Source organism: Coturnix japonica, chromosome 20, assembly GCF_001577835.2.
Source record: "Coturnix japonica isolate 7356 chromosome 20, Coturnix japonica 2.1, whole genome shotgun sequence".
NCBI classification, from domain to species: Eukaryota; Metazoa; Chordata; class Aves; order Galliformes; family Phasianidae; genus Coturnix; species Coturnix japonica.
The window spans coordinates 11,913,868-11,931,933 of NC_029535.1; the positions used below are offsets into that span (position 1 = coordinate 11,913,868).

General features: G+C 44.4%; 1 protein-coding gene across 1 annotated transcript in view; it reads left to right on the plus strand.

Moving 5' to 3' along the window:
• NFATC2 (nuclear factor of activated T cells 2) overlaps positions 1-18,066 on the plus strand; it is a 74,069-nt gene that overhangs the window by 46,559 nt on the left and 9,444 nt on the right. The window contains exon 9 of the mRNA XM_032448571.1: positions 769-1,464. Within this exon, the coding sequence (XP_032304462.1) occupies positions 769-1,464 (696 nt within the window). The remainder of the gene's footprint in view (positions 1-768; positions 1,465-18,066) is intronic.

Consider the following 18,066-nt stretch of genomic DNA (forward strand, 5'->3'; position numbering starts at 1 on the left):
AAGCATGAAATAACAGTACCAGATTTTTTTTTCAAGCTTCAAAATGATGTCTTAATTTGACTGGTTTCTAAGCAGACATTCATCCTGGTTTTATTTTAATCTGCTCCAACTTAACAGTTGTTAAATTGTTCTCCTATTAAATAATACTGAAAAGTACAATTTAAGCATAACCTCTGAAGCAGACCACTTCGGTGTAGAAAATCTTGTACTTCCCAAACAGGTTACTCTGTTACTTGACCATCATATAGTTTCCATTGTATGATATTTCTGTACTGAGAATGTTACTTGTAGCAAAGGACCTGGAAGCCAGCTGTGAAGTAGTTCAGCATTGCCTTTGGTCACGGGCTAAATGTTAGGCAGAAAAATGAAGTGCTGTACCTGTCACAGAATGCCTGTTCATTCACTCTTCTTTTCAGATACAAATATGACATGAAACACCTGTCTGTGGCTGTTTCTTATTTTGCTTATGTTCCAGAATGCCTCTTAAATGAATCATTATAAGAGTTAAAATATTGTATTTTTCAATTTTCAGAAATTTATGGTTAAATAATTGATTAAAGACTTTATGGAACATCTTAGTACAAAGTGCTTTCAAGTGAGAGCCTCCTACAATTGCATATGTATGTTTTGTTAAGTTTAATGCCTGTGTGATATGAGCCTGCACATGCAGGTCTTGTGAATTGTTTAAATCTCTTTTTACTTCAAGGAAAAGCTCTCTGTTTCTCATCAGCTTGTTACAAATAACATCTTTTGCATGCTTTATTGTAGTACCATCAATCAAAACAGAGCCCATTGATGACTATGATCCAACCTTAATCTGCAATACAGTACACAGTGGCCTGGGAACAGTAACACAGCCGTACTATTCACAGCACACAATGGTCACCGAATCCCCTTCCTGTCTTGTGGCCACTATGGCGCCCTGCCAGCAGTTGCGCTCGGGCCTTTCTTCTCCTGATTCTCGATACCATCAGCAGAACCCAGCTGCAGTAGTTTACCAAAGAAGCAAGAGCCTGAGCCCAAGCCAGCTGGGCTACCAGCAATCCAGTTTGATGGCTACACCTGTTGCTATTTCAGATGCCCATAGGTCAGTGCTAGTGCATGCTGGTTCCCCAGGCCAAACTTCAGCAGTGCTCCACCACTCTCCAGGCAACCAGCAGTCTTCTCCAGTGATTCACTACTCTCCAACCAACCAGCAGCTGAGGTGTGGAAGTCACCAAGAATTTCAGCACATCATGTGCTGTGAAAATTTTACATCCAGTGTTGCAAGACCAAGCCAGCCCCAAGTCAGTCAAGCACAAAGATTAAGTCCGAGTTCATATCCTACTGTGATCCAGCAGCAGACAGCTTCAGGCCAACGGGCAGCAAAAAATGGACCACCAGTCAGCGACCAGAAAGAAGTATTACCAGCTGGAGTCACTATTAAGCAGGAACAGAATCTGGACCAAGCATACCTGGATGACGGTAAGCACCACTCTTTTCTTATATGGGTCTGATGGTTGGAGGAAGGGGAGGCTTGTAAATCCCACCTGTTCCTTGGCACAGCAATGATGTGGCCTCCTCCTGATGAGTGTGTGTATTTACTGTTTGCTCATATAAGTATATTTTTTGTCTTTAATCGGTTGCATTTTGGTAGATGGTAATGCACTACAGCTACCATGCAAAAAGCAGTGCTCAGCAGAAACCCTCTGTCTTGCTTTGTGACATGGAGTGAGCTGTCAGGTTTCAAGCTGTTGCCATTTTGTTTCCATTTGCCAAGCATTACTTTGGAAAATGGAGAAATCGAGACAAAACGCACTTTTAAATTATTTTTTTTATTATTCATATCAGGGCAAAGTCCACTCTGTAAAATGCTTCTGTACATTTTGTACCAAAAACCCCCATTGAACAGTCTATCAAGGCCTGTAATGAATGGGGTTGTGCTGCAGGCAAAACTATTGCAGATGTTCTAGATGAACAGTAGGACATTGATAAGTAAAACAACGCTGTTTCTTTGTTGTGAGCTTTGCAGATTTAGCCTTTAGGAATGAAAATAAGCTGGAGTAAAGCTTTCTTTGAACATATCCTGCTTATTCTTAGGTAGGCAGATACTGGCAAACTGGTTGGTTGGTTCTTTTAATAAAATAGTAGGACTGTTCCTTTCAAGAGGAAATCAATGCAAAGTTAATACTAGCTGCTGGTTGTTACAGTCATGAAGGCCACTAGCACTACTCACATTGGTTTTACTGGAGCAGAGTGAGGTTGCTTGGTGTATTGCTGCTAATATAGTGTGTTCTTACAAAGTAAAGACCTGATTTTTGCATGTATTCACTGGTCTTATCCTTACAATCTAGTAATTGCATGCATGATTTGAGATTTCTCCTTCAGAAACCCACTGGAGTTGTAAAATGGTGCCCATGAAAGAATTCTTTTCCCAGGTTGAGGTACTGAGTGCTCTGTGGTTGTGACATACACAGTTCGGCTGCTTTTGTGGACAAGGTAGAATGTGTGCTGTTTACTCCATTGGTCTCTGTTTGAAATGTCATTGATAGCATTTTGGTGCCATGACAGTAAAATACAGAGAGTTTTTACCAGTCATCTCCTTGTCTGAAGAGAAGTGTCAGATTGGGCTGTAACAGTGAATTTAATTTAGGAAATTTGCTAGACCTGCATGAAAACAGCTAAGAAAATCCACTTCCCGTTCAGAGAATGGGGCATGATAGCAAAGCAAGATAATCTTTCTGGTGATAAAAATGAATGCCATGTTGCAAGGTACTTTTAATATGACTAGCTGAGGGGTTCTGTGTAGAAATACTTGGCACAAACCTTGTAAAGGAAAGAGAAAGGAGGAAAGATGAAGTTAAAGCCAGCAAACTTTAGTCAAGCCCAAATTCACTTAAATGAGCTCCCAAAACAGACCACAACATGAGTTTCAATGGATTTTGAATTAGACCAGAAACATGTAAATACAGCATAGTTTACAAGGGATGTGCTTGACCTCTGTGCTAAGAGGAACCATTAGGCAGAAAAGCAGCAAGTTAGAAATGAAATTCCAGGCTTCTGCCTGAGTGTTAGAGATTAATTTATCAATTCTGCTGCACAAATCAAGCAAGGTGACATTGGTCACATCCAGCTCCTTACTGACTTCAGTGAGTTTACATCAGTTAGAAGTGTGACTTGGAAAACTGTGATTTACTTTTGGACTTTGCAAAACTTTTGATTCTGAAATGTTCAAGACTTGAATTGAAAAGCCACTTTGTTTGCTGCTGGGGAAAAGTGACTCAGAACTTAACAAAAGCCATATTTTTCCTAACTAGAAAGTTTATTTTTGTGCTTCATAGTATTAAAAGAAACCAAACCCAGAGGATTATGGAGGCTTTGCCCTCAAATCCCTTTTATCCAGAAAACTCTTCTGTGATAAAGTGAGCCGTTAGGTCTTGTTGTGATCTTCTACAGACAGATACTGAGGTGATGGTTCCCCAGCCTGGCTTGGCATGAGTGCACTGCCCGATCACTGATGTTCATATGTTAGGCAGAGACTGTTCTGGTGTCTTTCACTTCCCTTCTCTTCCCTTCCCTTCCCCCATCTTCCTCCTCCCTCCTCTTTGTTCTTCTTTCTCCCTATTTCTGCTGACAGTCCAGCTTTCAACCCTCCTGCATCTCTGACCTCTTCTTACCACCTCTTGTCCTCTGCCTTCATGGTTAACACAAAGCCTTAATGTTCTGAACTTTGCTTCTATTCTGAGCTCTGCCATGAGCTTCTTATGTGCCTTCAGACAGGCCCTGCTCCATCAGTTCTCACATTGGGTAATTTGTTTCAAATGCAGGTGAAGACCATAGGAAGGTTGAGTTTCAGCCAAGGCCTCAATTTTGTAAAGCTTGTCACTAAAACCAACCGCTGCAGTAGAAGTTGTTAAAAAACAAAAACAACAACAAAAAAAAAAACCAACTGATTATTTGCAACTCCATCCCAAAAGCATCAGTGTTGACTTGCACAGGGCAAAATGGAGAGCAGGAGTGGCTGTGGCCTGGGGCACTGGCTGTGCTCCTGCTGCAGAACCAGAGGTTTCCTGCACAGCCCTGGGAAGCTGCTCAGCTGCCTGCCACAGCTCCCATCTGTCACACAGAGGTACCGGGATGGTGTGAGAAGAGCAGGAGGAGTGTGAATGTATTGGGGTCAAAGCATTCAGACGCCACATGATCTGAAAGCATCTTGTAGAGGTTCGGTGTGGATATGGTGTTAGGTCTTTCCACATACAAATAAATGGACGTGTAGCTGTTGTTTTATCAACCTGCCTGCACCAGATTTAGTCGTTTTGCCTTTAGCTGTCACACTGTGCTTTTTACTTTACAAAGAAAAGTGGTTGTCATTATTCAGATGGCAACTATCTAACCACATCTGACACTCAGAACTGTCTGCGCGATACAGCATCTTTAAGTGATTTTTGGTGCACCAGTAATCTTTAATGGGGAGAAGCAAGGCAGATGCTTGTGCAGTGCAATCAGACTGATGATTGGCAGAGGTGTTTTACTGTGAAATCAAGTATTCCAGAGAAAATTGCAGATGCAGAAGAAACTTCTCAGACAACTGATCAGCACTGTGTGCGATGGCATGCCTGTAATTCACCCTCACCCCCTTTGTTGTGAGCAATGTGCTCATCCCCACCACAGCCTGAAATCAAATGCAATTCTTTCCTCTCCTCCACGGACAGGAGGACTTCTTTCTGAGCAGCTTTTCTCTCTCCTTGCAGAAGGTGGGGGCTGTTGGAGGGTGCTTTAGTTTGATTTATAGTTGTCTTCATCGTGTGTCTGCACTTGACAAATGCAGAGAAAAAGAGTGATCCAGGGCAGGGAGGGGAAATGTCCCTGTTTCCCTTTATTTTAGACAGGAGTGAATTTGCATGTTACAAATGAGCTGCGGCTCAATGAGGGCAGCAATTTGCATCACAAAAAGCCATGCTCTGTTTTTAATTAGAACTGCTTTTCATAGGTGTGGTCATTTCTGCCTGGACAGGGTTTTACCAAACGTGAAGCACGTTTGTTCTCTGAAGCATTTTGCTCAAGCACACCAGCAAAGCTGTGTGTTCATCAGACTCGTCCCTGATGCTCTGACTTTATTCCAGATTTTCTGTTCTCTGCCGGGACCTTATGCCACTCACTGCGTGCTTCATTTTGGATTGCTGCTGTTATTTGTGTCACATTAGGACTGAAGTCTTGCAGTCACATGCCAGAGACCTGCTTTGCTGGGTGTGATATGAAAAAAGAACGAAAAGATGGAAGTAGAAAGGTGGTTGTATCGGGAAGCAGGTCTCCTGTGTTGTGTCACTGTTTGAAAGTTCAGCTCCTTTTCAAGACTGCCCTTCTCCCAGTAGCCTTTCTTGGCTGTCCTGCTGCCTAAAAACATGCAAAAGGAAACAAAGTGAGAAAAAGAAAAACCCATACATCTCAAATCAGCAGTGGAGGAAGGAAGAAAATGAATCAAGTGATTAAAACCATAGTTCCACTGGCACCTCTTTGTTCTTGAGCTCAGTAATCTGTAATTGGTGCAGTAAGTGCCCACAGGCAAGTTGTGTTACAAAGCGTTTCCTGTTCAAAAGAACATGCAGACTCCATTAGGAGACCAGGGGCACGGCTGCCAAGAACTGACAGTGCAGGATGGGTGCGTGGACACTCTCTTAGTGCCTCGATGGGCAGAGTCCCACCAGGAACTGATGCACCAGGACAATAAAGCCTGGTCCACACGATGTGCTGCTGTATGAAGGTTTAACCAGTGGACAGTTATCAGCAGAAAGCCCTCAGTTTTCGGAAGGCATCAAGCAGTTCTCAGTGATAGTTTTGAAATGCTGGCAGAGTCACTTGAAAAAAAGAACTTGTTCATGCATTTAGGAATTGAAAGCTTCTAAACCACAATAAAGTCCTTTCCCAGACTTGCTGTCCATTTACTCCACGCTCATGGCATTCCTTAGACGGTCTGAATCACAGACAGCAGACAGCTCTTATAAAGAAGACCATAGACACCCATCTGTTGGAAGACATCTGCCAAAATAGGCTCTATCCACTTTCAGTTTAAAAGGATAACAACAATAACATTTTTCAGTCCAGTGACACTATTCGCTCAGTGCAGAGGAACAGTAACAAGCTGAAATAATTCCACTGCAGAAAGCAGCAGGCAGGGCTTCTCCCCTGCTCTTACAGATGGATGGAGTGGAGCATGGAGCTGCTGAGTGATTTACCCAAGGTGATGCAGAATGTCACTGCTAAAACGGCACGTGGCCTGAGGGATCCCAGGCTGCCAGGACCCCCAGCCACATCCTGTGTGCAGGCACAGGGATAGCAATGAGACAGTGAAGGTACAGCGTAGGTGTGACCAACTGCTCACAGGTACCAACAGGAGGACTGGCAGAGATGAGAAAGAGCAAAGCTGTTGTAAATCAAGTGCAGGGTGTGAGAAAAGAGAGTCGGAGTCTCCCTGTCATCTAGGGGTGACACTGAGTGTTCTGCACAGAGTCTTTCAGTTCAGTCCAACTCATAACTGTTTGGACAATGCTTTTTTGAAATGGAGGCTGTTGAAAATGAGAAATGTGAAGGTAGGAAATGGCTTCTGACAGAACTGTGCAAAGCAGGAATGGGGGTTAACTCCTGGAGTTACCATTTTGCACTGAGCTGGAGCAGTACTTTCTGGAAGCCTTTACAAGGCTCGTTTAGGCAGCTTAACACGTAACTGTGCTGGTCGAGGTGGCTGATTTTTTTCTTTTGCTAACACATCTATTATGGTGAGAGCCCTTGTACAGACACAGCTCTGTCGGTGCAAAACCGCTGCAATCAGTACATCTGCTACCAAGGCAGGGAAGCACCACCAGCTGTGTCATGGAAGTGTTCGGTACCAGCACAGCCATGGCTGCACAGGGAGGGTTTCACCAGCAGCACCGGTGCCTCCCAGCTGGTTGAACTTGTAGAGGTAGCTGAGGTCCATATCATAGAGTAGATTCTCACATGGGTAATAATTGTATGAGCTCAGCTTTGTATGCTTACCACCTCAAAATGACTCCCAGTGCCATTACTTCCTGCAAAGGTGATGCAACATGCTGGATTCATTTATTAGAAAGATGTGTTGTAGGGGGGAACTCTTCCCCCTGAGAGCTACACCAGCAGCTGGGTGTGCTCTTGTCCTCGCGGTGTATCCTGTTATCTGCCCTTTAAGATCAATACTTTGCAATTGAGTGTCAGTATAACCAGCAATCTGCATTGCGTCCACGTGGCAGCTCGAAGGTTTTGCTAATTCTTTGCAATTTCATTGTGAGTCTTGGAATACTGATAGTGATTTAAAGTCCCTGTGCAGGCAGCTGCATCAGAATGAGATGTTTTTCTCTCAGTGATCTTTTCAAGTTTAATCCAAGAAAAGCAACAAAACATGAAAACTAGGACCGTGTCTTGGTCTTCCAGAATCCAGATGGGCAAAAAGGATGCGGCAGGGTTTGACTGCCTGGTTTTAAAGCGATCTCATGGTTGTTAGGTGCATGACTCACGAGCCTTCAGCACCTGTGTCTGGTGTTGATGCTCTTCAAAGTTTCACTTGTTACAAATGCTGTTAGTGTTAAGAATGCACAGAAGTGAGGAAAGGGTAGAGATGTTTTCTCCCCTGAAAGCCTGGTATAGTGGGAGGATTCCCGTCCTGCTGTGTGGGTCAGGGAACAGGCAGCTCCAGCAGTTTGCAAACTGTACTTCCGAAATCTTGCAGGCAGCTGTAGAGCCCCATTGCATTGGAAAGTTGGGACAACATCTGCACATTGACTTTAACTGTTGTGAAATAAGATGCCTGGCAAAAGTCTTAAAGATACACAGCCTGCTTGTGGTGCAAACTGTAAAGCAGTTACAAAGCCTTCTGCTATAGAAGAAACAGCACGTTTCACACCAGCAGCACTGTTGCAGCTGAGGGCAGTTGCTGGCAGGCAGCACAGCAATTGCTGGGGCACCTGCGGCCCACTTTGCTTTTTGTGCCTCACAAGAATGAAGCCTTGTTGGTGAATGATTTAAAATTCATTTTTTCTTCCACTTGCTTTTCATACTTTATTTCTTAAAATATCATTATTTATAAATCTTTAGCAATTTAAAATAAAAGGGACAAACCATCTGAATTTCCTGTCAAAGGCGATGTTCTTACACAAACTCTGAGCAGCAAGAGCCACTTTTCTGCCCAGCAGAAGCTGGTGTGGCCTTACAGTACTGGGTCACTTGATATTGCTGGTTACTCACCAGTTCCAAGAGACTTCTACGCTGTAGCTTGGATGGAGTCTGCTTTTAGAGGAGTTGTAAAAGCAGACTGGACAAATGCACAAGACAATCATGCATTGGCTATGAGAGGCACTAAATGACCTAATAGGTCAGTACTACTTCTGTGATTTGAAAAACAAGCAGCATATCTGTAGTCACGCCAGCAGGGACGTCAGAGATAGGGGAAAGAAAGCAAATGCTCGAGGACCGTAAAGTTCCCTTCCCAGCGTACTTGCTTCTAATGTGAGCTCTCAACCAGCTGCTAACTGTCACAGTCCCTCATTTTGTAATGTAACTTTTTCTGTGTTTGCCAAGAAGAAGCCAGAGAAAGGTAAAAGCCAACCTAGAATGTGTAAACAATGCAGTTGTGTCTGAATCATCTCTCTAAGTCCCCATGCTTCAATTTTGCAAGCACAGAAATCTGGGCGTATATCCAGCTGTGAATTTCACAGATGGAGCCTCTTTCTAAAGGGGTCTGTGCAAAAACCTAAATCCAAGTATTCCCAGCTTTGGAAACTGTCCCGTTCTTCAGTGTAGGTGCACGTCTACTGCAAATACTACAGTCTGGCAATTAAAACTCTGACCTCTCTGTATTCATATGACTAATGGTCTGATAACATTGACTTTGAAAACTTGGACCTGAGTTAGAGTTAAGCAGTGGATTATGTTAGATATAAAGGAGTTAAATCTTCAGCTACTACAACTTAGAGCAAAAGCACTGAGGATCAAAGGACTTCGGGGGTGATGCCCATATGACTCAGCGGAGCAGCACTAATTCACTAAGTGAGAAACTGGCCTAATACTCTCCATCTCCCTGCAGGTTCTCTTAATCCACACAGTTCCCATTTTAATCAAGCCATGTCTTTTTGTGGGTTTTTAATTTGGAAACTGTTTGTACTCCAAAATGGACTAAAATCTGCCCTCAGCTGAACAAACACTATTTATTTACGATGAAATTGCCATTGAACTAGATTCAGTAGGAAGACTATTACTGCCTTCTGCCCATGGACACTCAAGTGATAGGTTTGCATCTGAGGGAGAATTTTCCCACGTGGATAACTGGCAGGTGTGGCAGGGAAGGGCAGGGCACAGCATCCATCTGGGCATGTTTTGGCTCATGGCAGGGCAGGTACTCAGCAGACCTGGCGTGCACCAGGGTGCACCTCATGGCAGGGGTACTTTGTAGCTGTGCAGGGACAACCAGGTGACACTGTATGGCTTCATCCTTCTCCAGTGCTTTCATGTTGACTTGCTCTTCCTATGTGCAAGGATGCTGAGCCTTTGTTGTTAACATGCAGAGGATAATTTGGAGCAGGGCAAAAGCACTAAATTGGAGGAGTGTGAACTTGCAATCATTCCCTCTGATTATCTGTGCCAGGGGAGCCTAGTCAAAGATTCCCAAATGGCGGTGTGGTTTGGTGCAGTTTCTTAATGATGAGTGACTTCATCATTCGTGAATGAATCAAGTCAAACGTAGGACAAATAGTGAGACACATGAATGACTCTTATGACATTTGCAGTGTCTCAATCAGTGCTGATTTATTTAGGTGGTTTCTAAGTTTCTTAGGAAAGAGTGAGAATGACTAAATGAGGGGGGAGCCACTTCAAAAGAAGGGGAGTCAATGGTGAAAGTATTGTGACAGTTACCTCCCCCCCCCCCCCCGGGTTCAGTGGCTGTCATTATGAGCAATGCAGCACTGGGGATGTTGTAAGAGCCCAGCTCCAGGAGGCTCAGTAGCCCCATGGCTGGAGGAGGCGGAGTGATGCACCCAGCGCTGCTCTCCTGTCCAGTCAGATACCTCCCACTGCCTGGGGGATGCTCACAGCCCCCTGGGGTTTCCCATTGCTATAGCAGGCTCTGAAGGTGACTGTGGAGATTCTGGTGCTGAGCAGTTCCTGCCCTCAGATGTTGTGTGTACAGAGTGGGTGCACAGCTTCAGACACACGAGTCACAGGTCTGCCCCATCACCCCAGAATAAGGTTTGGCATTTCTGTAGGTAGCAGACACTGCCCGAGGAAGCTGTCCTGTTGGCTTAGGTGTGTCGTTCAGTTCAAGTCCTTGGATATGGAGTAACTGTGTATTTGTACAGACTGTTGTTTGCTAAAGGCTGGAAATTGTCTGAAAACGTGGGCACTGAGCAGGTCCACGGAGCAAACTGGCATGGCTTGAATCAAGTGAGGAGCAGGGCAAGTCAGAGAAGACTTCTGAGATTTATAGTTTTTAACTACATGATGTCTTGTGTGTCTTTTTTCTTTAAACTTACATTATTTTTTCCTTGTCTGGTTTCTTCTTTACACATATGCATTGGCTTTGAGTGGGGTGCTGTCTTCTTCCTTGTAATGAGTACCAAGGGCCTATCAGCCAGCAGACAAGCCAAGGGAGCTGCCTGTGAGGAGGGCTGGCTTGGAGGAGTAGCTTTTAGTGCTCCTCTAACCAATTCTGTCATGCAGAAAAGCATCTCTGCTCTTCCAAAACCACCACTGAGTGCGAGTGGCTGTGCACTAGGTTGGAAGAAACCCTTTCTGCATTCAGCATTCTCTATAGGCAGCATCCTCTCTGCAGTGCAAACCAGGTAGCCATTAATCCCATTTAGACTGTAATATTTACAAGTGTTTCGTCATGTTGTGGTCAATATAAGAAGACATTCATTTCCTCCCATGCAGTGAGAGATGTGTTCAGCCAATGGCTGGGCTCCGGCAGGAGCCTCCCACTGCCACACACAGCCACGCTGGCTGCACTCGGGTGGCTCTGGAGTGAGGAATGGGAACGGTTAACCAAGGGCTGTGTCTGCTCCTGCCTTACTGCAGAGGTCGCTCTGCTCGGTGTGTGCTCACCAGAACCTCTGGAGGATGTGTCTGTTCAGGACCCACACTGCCTTCAGCCAGCAGGCAGATGCACAGTGATCCAGGGAGTCCCTGGCTGTGGCACACAGTTAGAAATGCTTTGGCAGACAAAGAAGTGAGAAAATTAACTTTCTCGTCTTCAGAAAGCAGTGTGAACCATCATGCCTGGATGGATGGAATTTGTTTTGATAGCAAAACAAGTTCTATGGAAACCATTGTGAATCCTGCAGCAAGGCTGCCCAGGAGAATTGGGGAAAGCCGCTTTTGTTTGTTGTGCTTGGCACCGTTTTGCTCTGGATGAAGATGCTTTAATTTTGTGGGGAGACCCAGGAGAGCATTCCTCTTTTTCCATACCAGAAAGCCTTCCAAGATGGCATAAGCGTCCCCTCTTTCCAGCTGCTCCTTTCCAAACACACTGTGCCTCCTAAAGATAGTCTTTACAGTGGCTAGGGCTGGTGGAAAACATGAAGCCTGCATGGATTAGCACAGGAATTCATTTGGGCTGACGAATTGGGTTTCCCTCTATAAACAGCACTAGTGTTTTCGTCTTCTGGACAGCACAGCAAACTTCGCGTCCTCTCACTCCTCATCCCGCCTCTCCCACACTGTGCATGCATCCAGCAGCCTGTAACAGACACACGAGGTGTTGCTGCTGGGGGTGGAGAAGAGCAGCCCTTCAGCAAGGCATTCCCGGCCCCCCCTCTCAGACGGGCTTTTTCCAACCCTTTAAAAAAGACAGCGTGGTTGTTTTGTTTTCTTGGTTTATTTTTGTTTCCAGGTAAAAGGGGAAATTAAAGTAGTCCCTTCTCGTCTGGTTTAGTGACCTTCCAAGCAGCCCACACTGTATATTTGTGCACTTTGCAACTTTGTTTATCTTCAGCTGTGATACACTTTATCATCTGCAGGACTCTGGGATTCTCTAAAGAGAGTGTTGTCCGCTCCTTTTCCCCACGGACTTTGGTCTTTTTCTTTGCTCCCAGTATTTCTCACGTTGGTTTGCAGGACTGTGCTGAGTTCTGTAGCCCCTCGCAGACCCTGTGGGTGTGAGTGGCCAAGGAGCTGTGTGCAGGATCCCCGCCCCTCCATCCCCCCCAATTCTCCCTTCCTGCTGTAAACCCTCCACCAAGCCCTTCCCTGGCTCTTCTAAATGCCCCTTCTGCAACAAATGCACTTTTGTAGAGCTTATGCGTTCTTTTGAAGCTCACCGGGGTCAATAATCGCCTATTATTGTTTCCCTCATTGCTCAGCACAGGCTGCACTGAGTGTGTTTCTGTCTGTCTGGCTGTTCAGTTGTGGATGATTTTGTCTGACTTACTTACTGAGTATGGAATTAGAGTTGTGCAGACAAGAACTGGAGACTTAGGATTCAGCTGTCAAATGGTTTAAGAAATAAAGCCCTATCTATCTATCTGTTAACCTCCCTTAATCATTGTAAAATCCAAACCCTGTTAAAAGTTCTTTCCTTGGAGCCCCAGTGCTGTCTCCTGCCCTTTAAGGCGCAGTGTAGGCATTGCCATACTTTCAGAAATAGCAGTTGATGTTGGAATCAAGATGCAGGTGGCTGCAACTGAGATGTTTTCTCTGCCGCATTATTTGCAGTTTCTCTGCCATATTATTTGCTGTAGATGACTGTTTGTGCAGGTCCTGACTGACCCACTCTTCTCTGGTGTGGTTATGATGGAATTCCCATAAGGATAATAAGGAAGCTGCCCCCAGGACCTCAAGGCGCTGGCCCGGACACAGACTGTCCCCCTTAGAGCAGGCTCACTGAGGTTTTGCAGTTGTACTGAGAGGCAATGTCTGCTTCTGTCTTTGTGCATTATTTTTTTAAATTGGGCAGATGTCTCATCCACAGTGATTTAATTGAGAGTAAGTAACCAAAATACCTTACTGAATCTGGCCTTGCAGAAGATACCAGCGGCTTCATACGGTTTCTTTATGCTGTGTGTGTATTAGCTGGGGCATTTCATTCACGTTGGCAGTCACTCTCCTTCTGAGACCACTCAGAAAGACTTGCAGTGATCTTGGCCTTCAAATTTGCTACTGCTGTGTCTTCCAGCTGTCTGTGGCTAGTTCCCCAACTGCAAGACAAACAGTGTTCCCGTTCAGTCTGTGTTCCTAGCTGAAGGAACAGCCTGCCAATTGCTTTGAATGTGTTCTGTAGTCAGATGAGATCACATCACACATAAGAAAGTTTTATCTTTATTTTAGGCAAGAGGGTGTTTTATCATAGCGTGGTTCCAAAGCCTTCCTTGTTGGCTTGGAATTCACCCAGGAAGTGTAGCAATGGATGGCTAAATACAAGCTAATAGGTTCAATATGAGCTACAGATGCAGAGCTCGTGAGCTGGCTGTGTACAATCATGTATAGAGTAGAATGCTGTCATACAGCTGATGAGAACTTGGGAAGGATTAGGACAGTCTTGCTAGGTACTTACAGCATGCCCCTGAGATGCTGCATTGCACAGAGCATATTGCATCCTGCCTGAGTTGGGATGCGAACAGCCCAGAGACCTCACAGTAGGAAAATTTGGGATGGTTCATTAGATCTTGGGAAGGATTCCCTAGGGCAGTCTCTTTGGGTGGTTGTTGCTACATCTTGATCTAGAATTGGGATGGGGGTCTGCAAATAACTGAGGGCTTATTTCTGGACAAATGTAGATTATTGGGATGAGGATAGGAATAGACCTGGCTGAACTTCAACTAAAGATAATCACTTCAACAGCCATTGAATGTGGAGGAGCTCAGTTCCACCTCTGGTAAATTATAACCCCTCTGTTCTCTGCTCCTCCTTTTTCTCTTCTCATTCTGAAAACAAAGATTTTATGGTTCGTGCTGCTGACTCAGATTGAAAGCTGTAAGTCTATGGATGATGCATACACATTTTTCTGATGCATTCAGGCTATTTCCCATCAGAGGCTCCTGGCCTTCTTGAGGTGAGATGCAAAATCAGTTGTAGTATCTGCTCCATAGACTCCTCTGCACTCCTTTCAGTTACTTAGTGCATCTCAAAATTGTTCATAGGCCATGCAGGCATTTCTCCTGCTACCTTGGGTCAGTGGCTCTCTGCTATTTTCTCCTTAGAACCAGCTTCAACATTCAGACTTGTTCACAGGGAAACCTGGTTTGCTGAAGAGGAGCAGATTCTGTAAGAATCCACAAGCCCTGCAAAGTTAAGACACACCACAAGATAAGATGCCAGAGAATCTGAGCCAGTAAATAGTTCTCTGGATTAATAGACATAAGCACTAGTGCTCAAGGGAGAAAAATAGATTACATTATTGACTGTTCATCCCCTACAAAACTGCCTGAAGGGAAGGGGAACACGGTTTGTTTCCCCTCAATTAAATGTTTGTTAAATGGCTTGTTTCCCTTCAATTAAATATTTGTTCTGGTAGTTCCTTTGTGACAGAAATATTAAAAGCGGCAGCACTGCCTATTCCTGTTACTTTCAGCTAATCCTGACCAGGCTGTAACTGTTCTTCAGTTCCTACCCTCCTCCCCCCCCCAATTTACTTCCTGTTGAAAAAGATACAGCTTTCTCCCGTCCATTCTTTTTTGTTTTTTTTTAAACATTTCACTGAATGACTCACATCAGTAAATAGGTTAAATGTAGGGGAATGATGAAACTGCAGAGTGATGTGAATGAGCAGAGCTATCACTTGCTTTTCCTGCCAGCAGTTACTATTTAGAGGCACTGCGGTATCTGTTATTGATTTCATTAGTGTTCAGACCGTGAGGTGTGTAGGAAAAATTCATCACCAACCTCCTTTGGTTTTGCTGCTTTTAATCTAGAAGGAATGTGTGCTAGTACCAAGCGGCATTGCTTTCCTCAGCAGTTATGTAGCAAATGAACGAGGTCAGGCGTGCATGGACAGAAGTAGAGGTGAGCTCAGCCCAGCCCAGAGCTTTGCAGCAGCCACAGGGTGAGCTCAGGAGGTAGGAGTGAGAAAGCAGAGACCTCTGCCTGGTATTTCTTAAGGCTCAGTCCATCAGCACAGTATTTCTGTATTTATTTAGCCAACTAACCTTGTTTAACAAAATGAACTCCATCTCCTTCTGATATCAGTGTTTTATTTATGATGTGAGTCTTCTGCTTGGAATATTTTGCTCGGTCTCGTTGCACATTCACTAAAACTAAACACAAACTTCATCTTTTCTCAGTAACTTACTATCAACTAGAAAGAGCCAACTGCATGACTCAAACACGTGTCCTTCCCGTACAATCTCAGCCAAAACTCTCTGGCATTGGAGTACTGCAGAATGAAAGTCATATCTAAATATATGTGAGCAGAAAAAAGTCAGTTAAAAAAAGACTTTGTTATGGAAAGCTACTACAAACTAAACCCACAGTGGCCTGGAGTTCCTCATCACACCCAGGCTGATCTAGTTTTCCACTTTCAAGGTACGCTACCCAAAGTGGCCATTGACACAGAAGAGCTGCACAAAGCTGTCAGGCCTTGTGGTGCCTTATGTAGTGACTGAGCAGACAAAGGGTTTACCTAGTAACTAAACAGAGCATCTATCATCCTTTTGACATACTTAATACCTGAAGGTATCCTTCTCTCGCAGCCAGCTGGTACAGATTCTTCTTCCATAATGCAGACAGGGTTTTACTATCTTTGGATAAAAAAAATAAAAATATTTAAGTACTGAAATCCATCAAGCAAACAGGAAATCACACTCAGGAGCACAATCAGTCCTTTCTCTCGCTGCTCCAGTTCACAACACAGAACAAGGGCATGTGTGCGTATGTCCTGCAAGTATCACATAATTCGTTCCCTGGAGACAGTGCCTGGAAAGCTCAGCTCAGGTTTCTAATAGATTGGCATGGGGGCACCTGATCAGCCTTACAGTCCCTTCCTCCAGCTCACCATAACGCAATGTTTGGCACCTGCTCCTCCAGGACAGTGTGTCATGTGTAGACATATACTTTTTGCACTCCTGGTTTCAGCTCCTTTGTTATGGGGTCTCCATAAACTGGTCTAGCAGGGAATTCAACAACGCGTTAACACCCACTTCTCTCCTTACTGATTAATTGTGTGAAAGTCCTTTGGCTGTGGAAGTGTAGTGATTTCTTACTAATCACTTACAGGTTCAGATGCAATTTATTACTGATTTACAAGATTGTAACCATTTGTGTAACAAGATGAAGTGAAGCATGGCAGAACAGGACAGGCACCCTACAGCTCAAGCTGTGAGCAACCTGGTCTAGAGGGAGACGTCCGTGCCTACAGCAGGGAGGTGGAACTAGATGATCTCAAAGGTCCCTTCCAACCCAAACCATTCTATGGTTCTATGATCCTTTCAAGTACTCGGAATTAATTTTTTAGAGATACTGAGTATTCCAATCTTGATTGATGATTATGGGTTTATAGATGTTATGTTGGCGTCTTACACTGGTGCCTATTAGGACGTTAGACAGCTCAGAACCTCATGCCTTTGGTAGGCTGGGATTCAAGCTACCTAAAGGGAAAGCTTTCCTTTAATGCTCTCCACTATGTCCATGCACTCAGTGTATGCTCATTCTGTGCAGGTCATCATCACTTCAAGCTGTTTTCTGTTAGCTAGGTGTGGGATATTTGAGTTTTAAGTGTGACCATCACAGTCTTCCAAAGCCACTAGGCCTTGCTTTCTCCTCAGTTTTAACACAGACGCAGCACAGCAAAAAGCTTTTGATATTTTCTGGAAGCAAACTGTACAGTGGAAGCACTCAGAAAACTCATAAGATCTCAGGGATGGTGTGACAGGCAGATCTGTGCACTGAGTATTTCCTTCTTGATGCTTTTGATGTGCATTTAGGACACTGGGTAGTTATTTTTGGCAGAAATGCTCAATGCTCTTTTTCTGCAGACGCACCCAACTTCCTGTTAGAGTTTTTGGGTATCACAGATACTGATCTTATTGCATCTGTAAGGCTGTAATGTGAAAAGCACAGCAGAAATAGCAGAGTGGCACAGCCCTGGGCTGCAGCAAATGAGAACAAGCCCAAATGCAGCAGCTGTGGACACAGAAACAAAGGAAGAAAAACTGCTTACCTTTGGAAGGCCTCCAGCATGCAAGGATCTCCAATGAGATACCCTCATCTGGGCTGCCAGCCCTTAAATGAGGCCTGGCAAGGGGTGGATCCTGGCTCCAGCCCTTCCATCACTCAGGTACATTGCTTATACCTGGCCCTGCCTTCCCCCCGGGTGCTCCATCACTGCTTCAGGCTGTGACTCAGCATTTCTGCTACAGCATCTCACTCTGGAACCACACTGAAGTATAAGGGAAGGATATTCAAATGTTATGAGTGCAGACTAGATCCTGCAAATCACAAAGTTTAGCTGTTGATTTCAGTTGGGACAGGCATCAGATAAAATTATGTATTTTATTTAGATTGTGTTTTCCATCAGATATTTATTTTATGATGTTAAATTCATGGCAAGATGCTGAGGGGTTTTGAGACTATTGAAACTGTTGCAGCCTGCGTCCATTGTAGGACTCAAATGGATTTGGAGCTCTCTTGTCTTGGTATCAGTAACTTCTTCCAACTTCTTCAGTCTTCTTAAGTAATGGAGGTGGCACAATTGCTGTTGAGTTGGCTGGTGCTAAAGCAGTTTATAGTTTACACAGATTTCATAGATTACAAAGAGGACAAAAAAGTTCCAGGATGCTTCAGCTGACGTTATTTTAATAAGGAATAAAAGCCTTCAGAATGGCAGATGTGTAATGAAAGTTAAAGCTCACAACTGAGCGCCCCATGGCAGTAACACAGCCCAGTTTTCCAGAAAAATCCTTTCATTGCTAGTGATTTATAAGACACCCCCCAGCCCTCCTATTTTTCCCCAGTTTTAGGATCTGGGCTCCTTATGCCCAGTACACCTACGTTTGTATTTACCAGTCAATTAGTTGCTCTGCTTGCATGTGCAGAGCCTGATTTTCCAGGATGCAGAGTATAAAATAGGCTGTGTACTGCGTGGTAGGTTCCAGT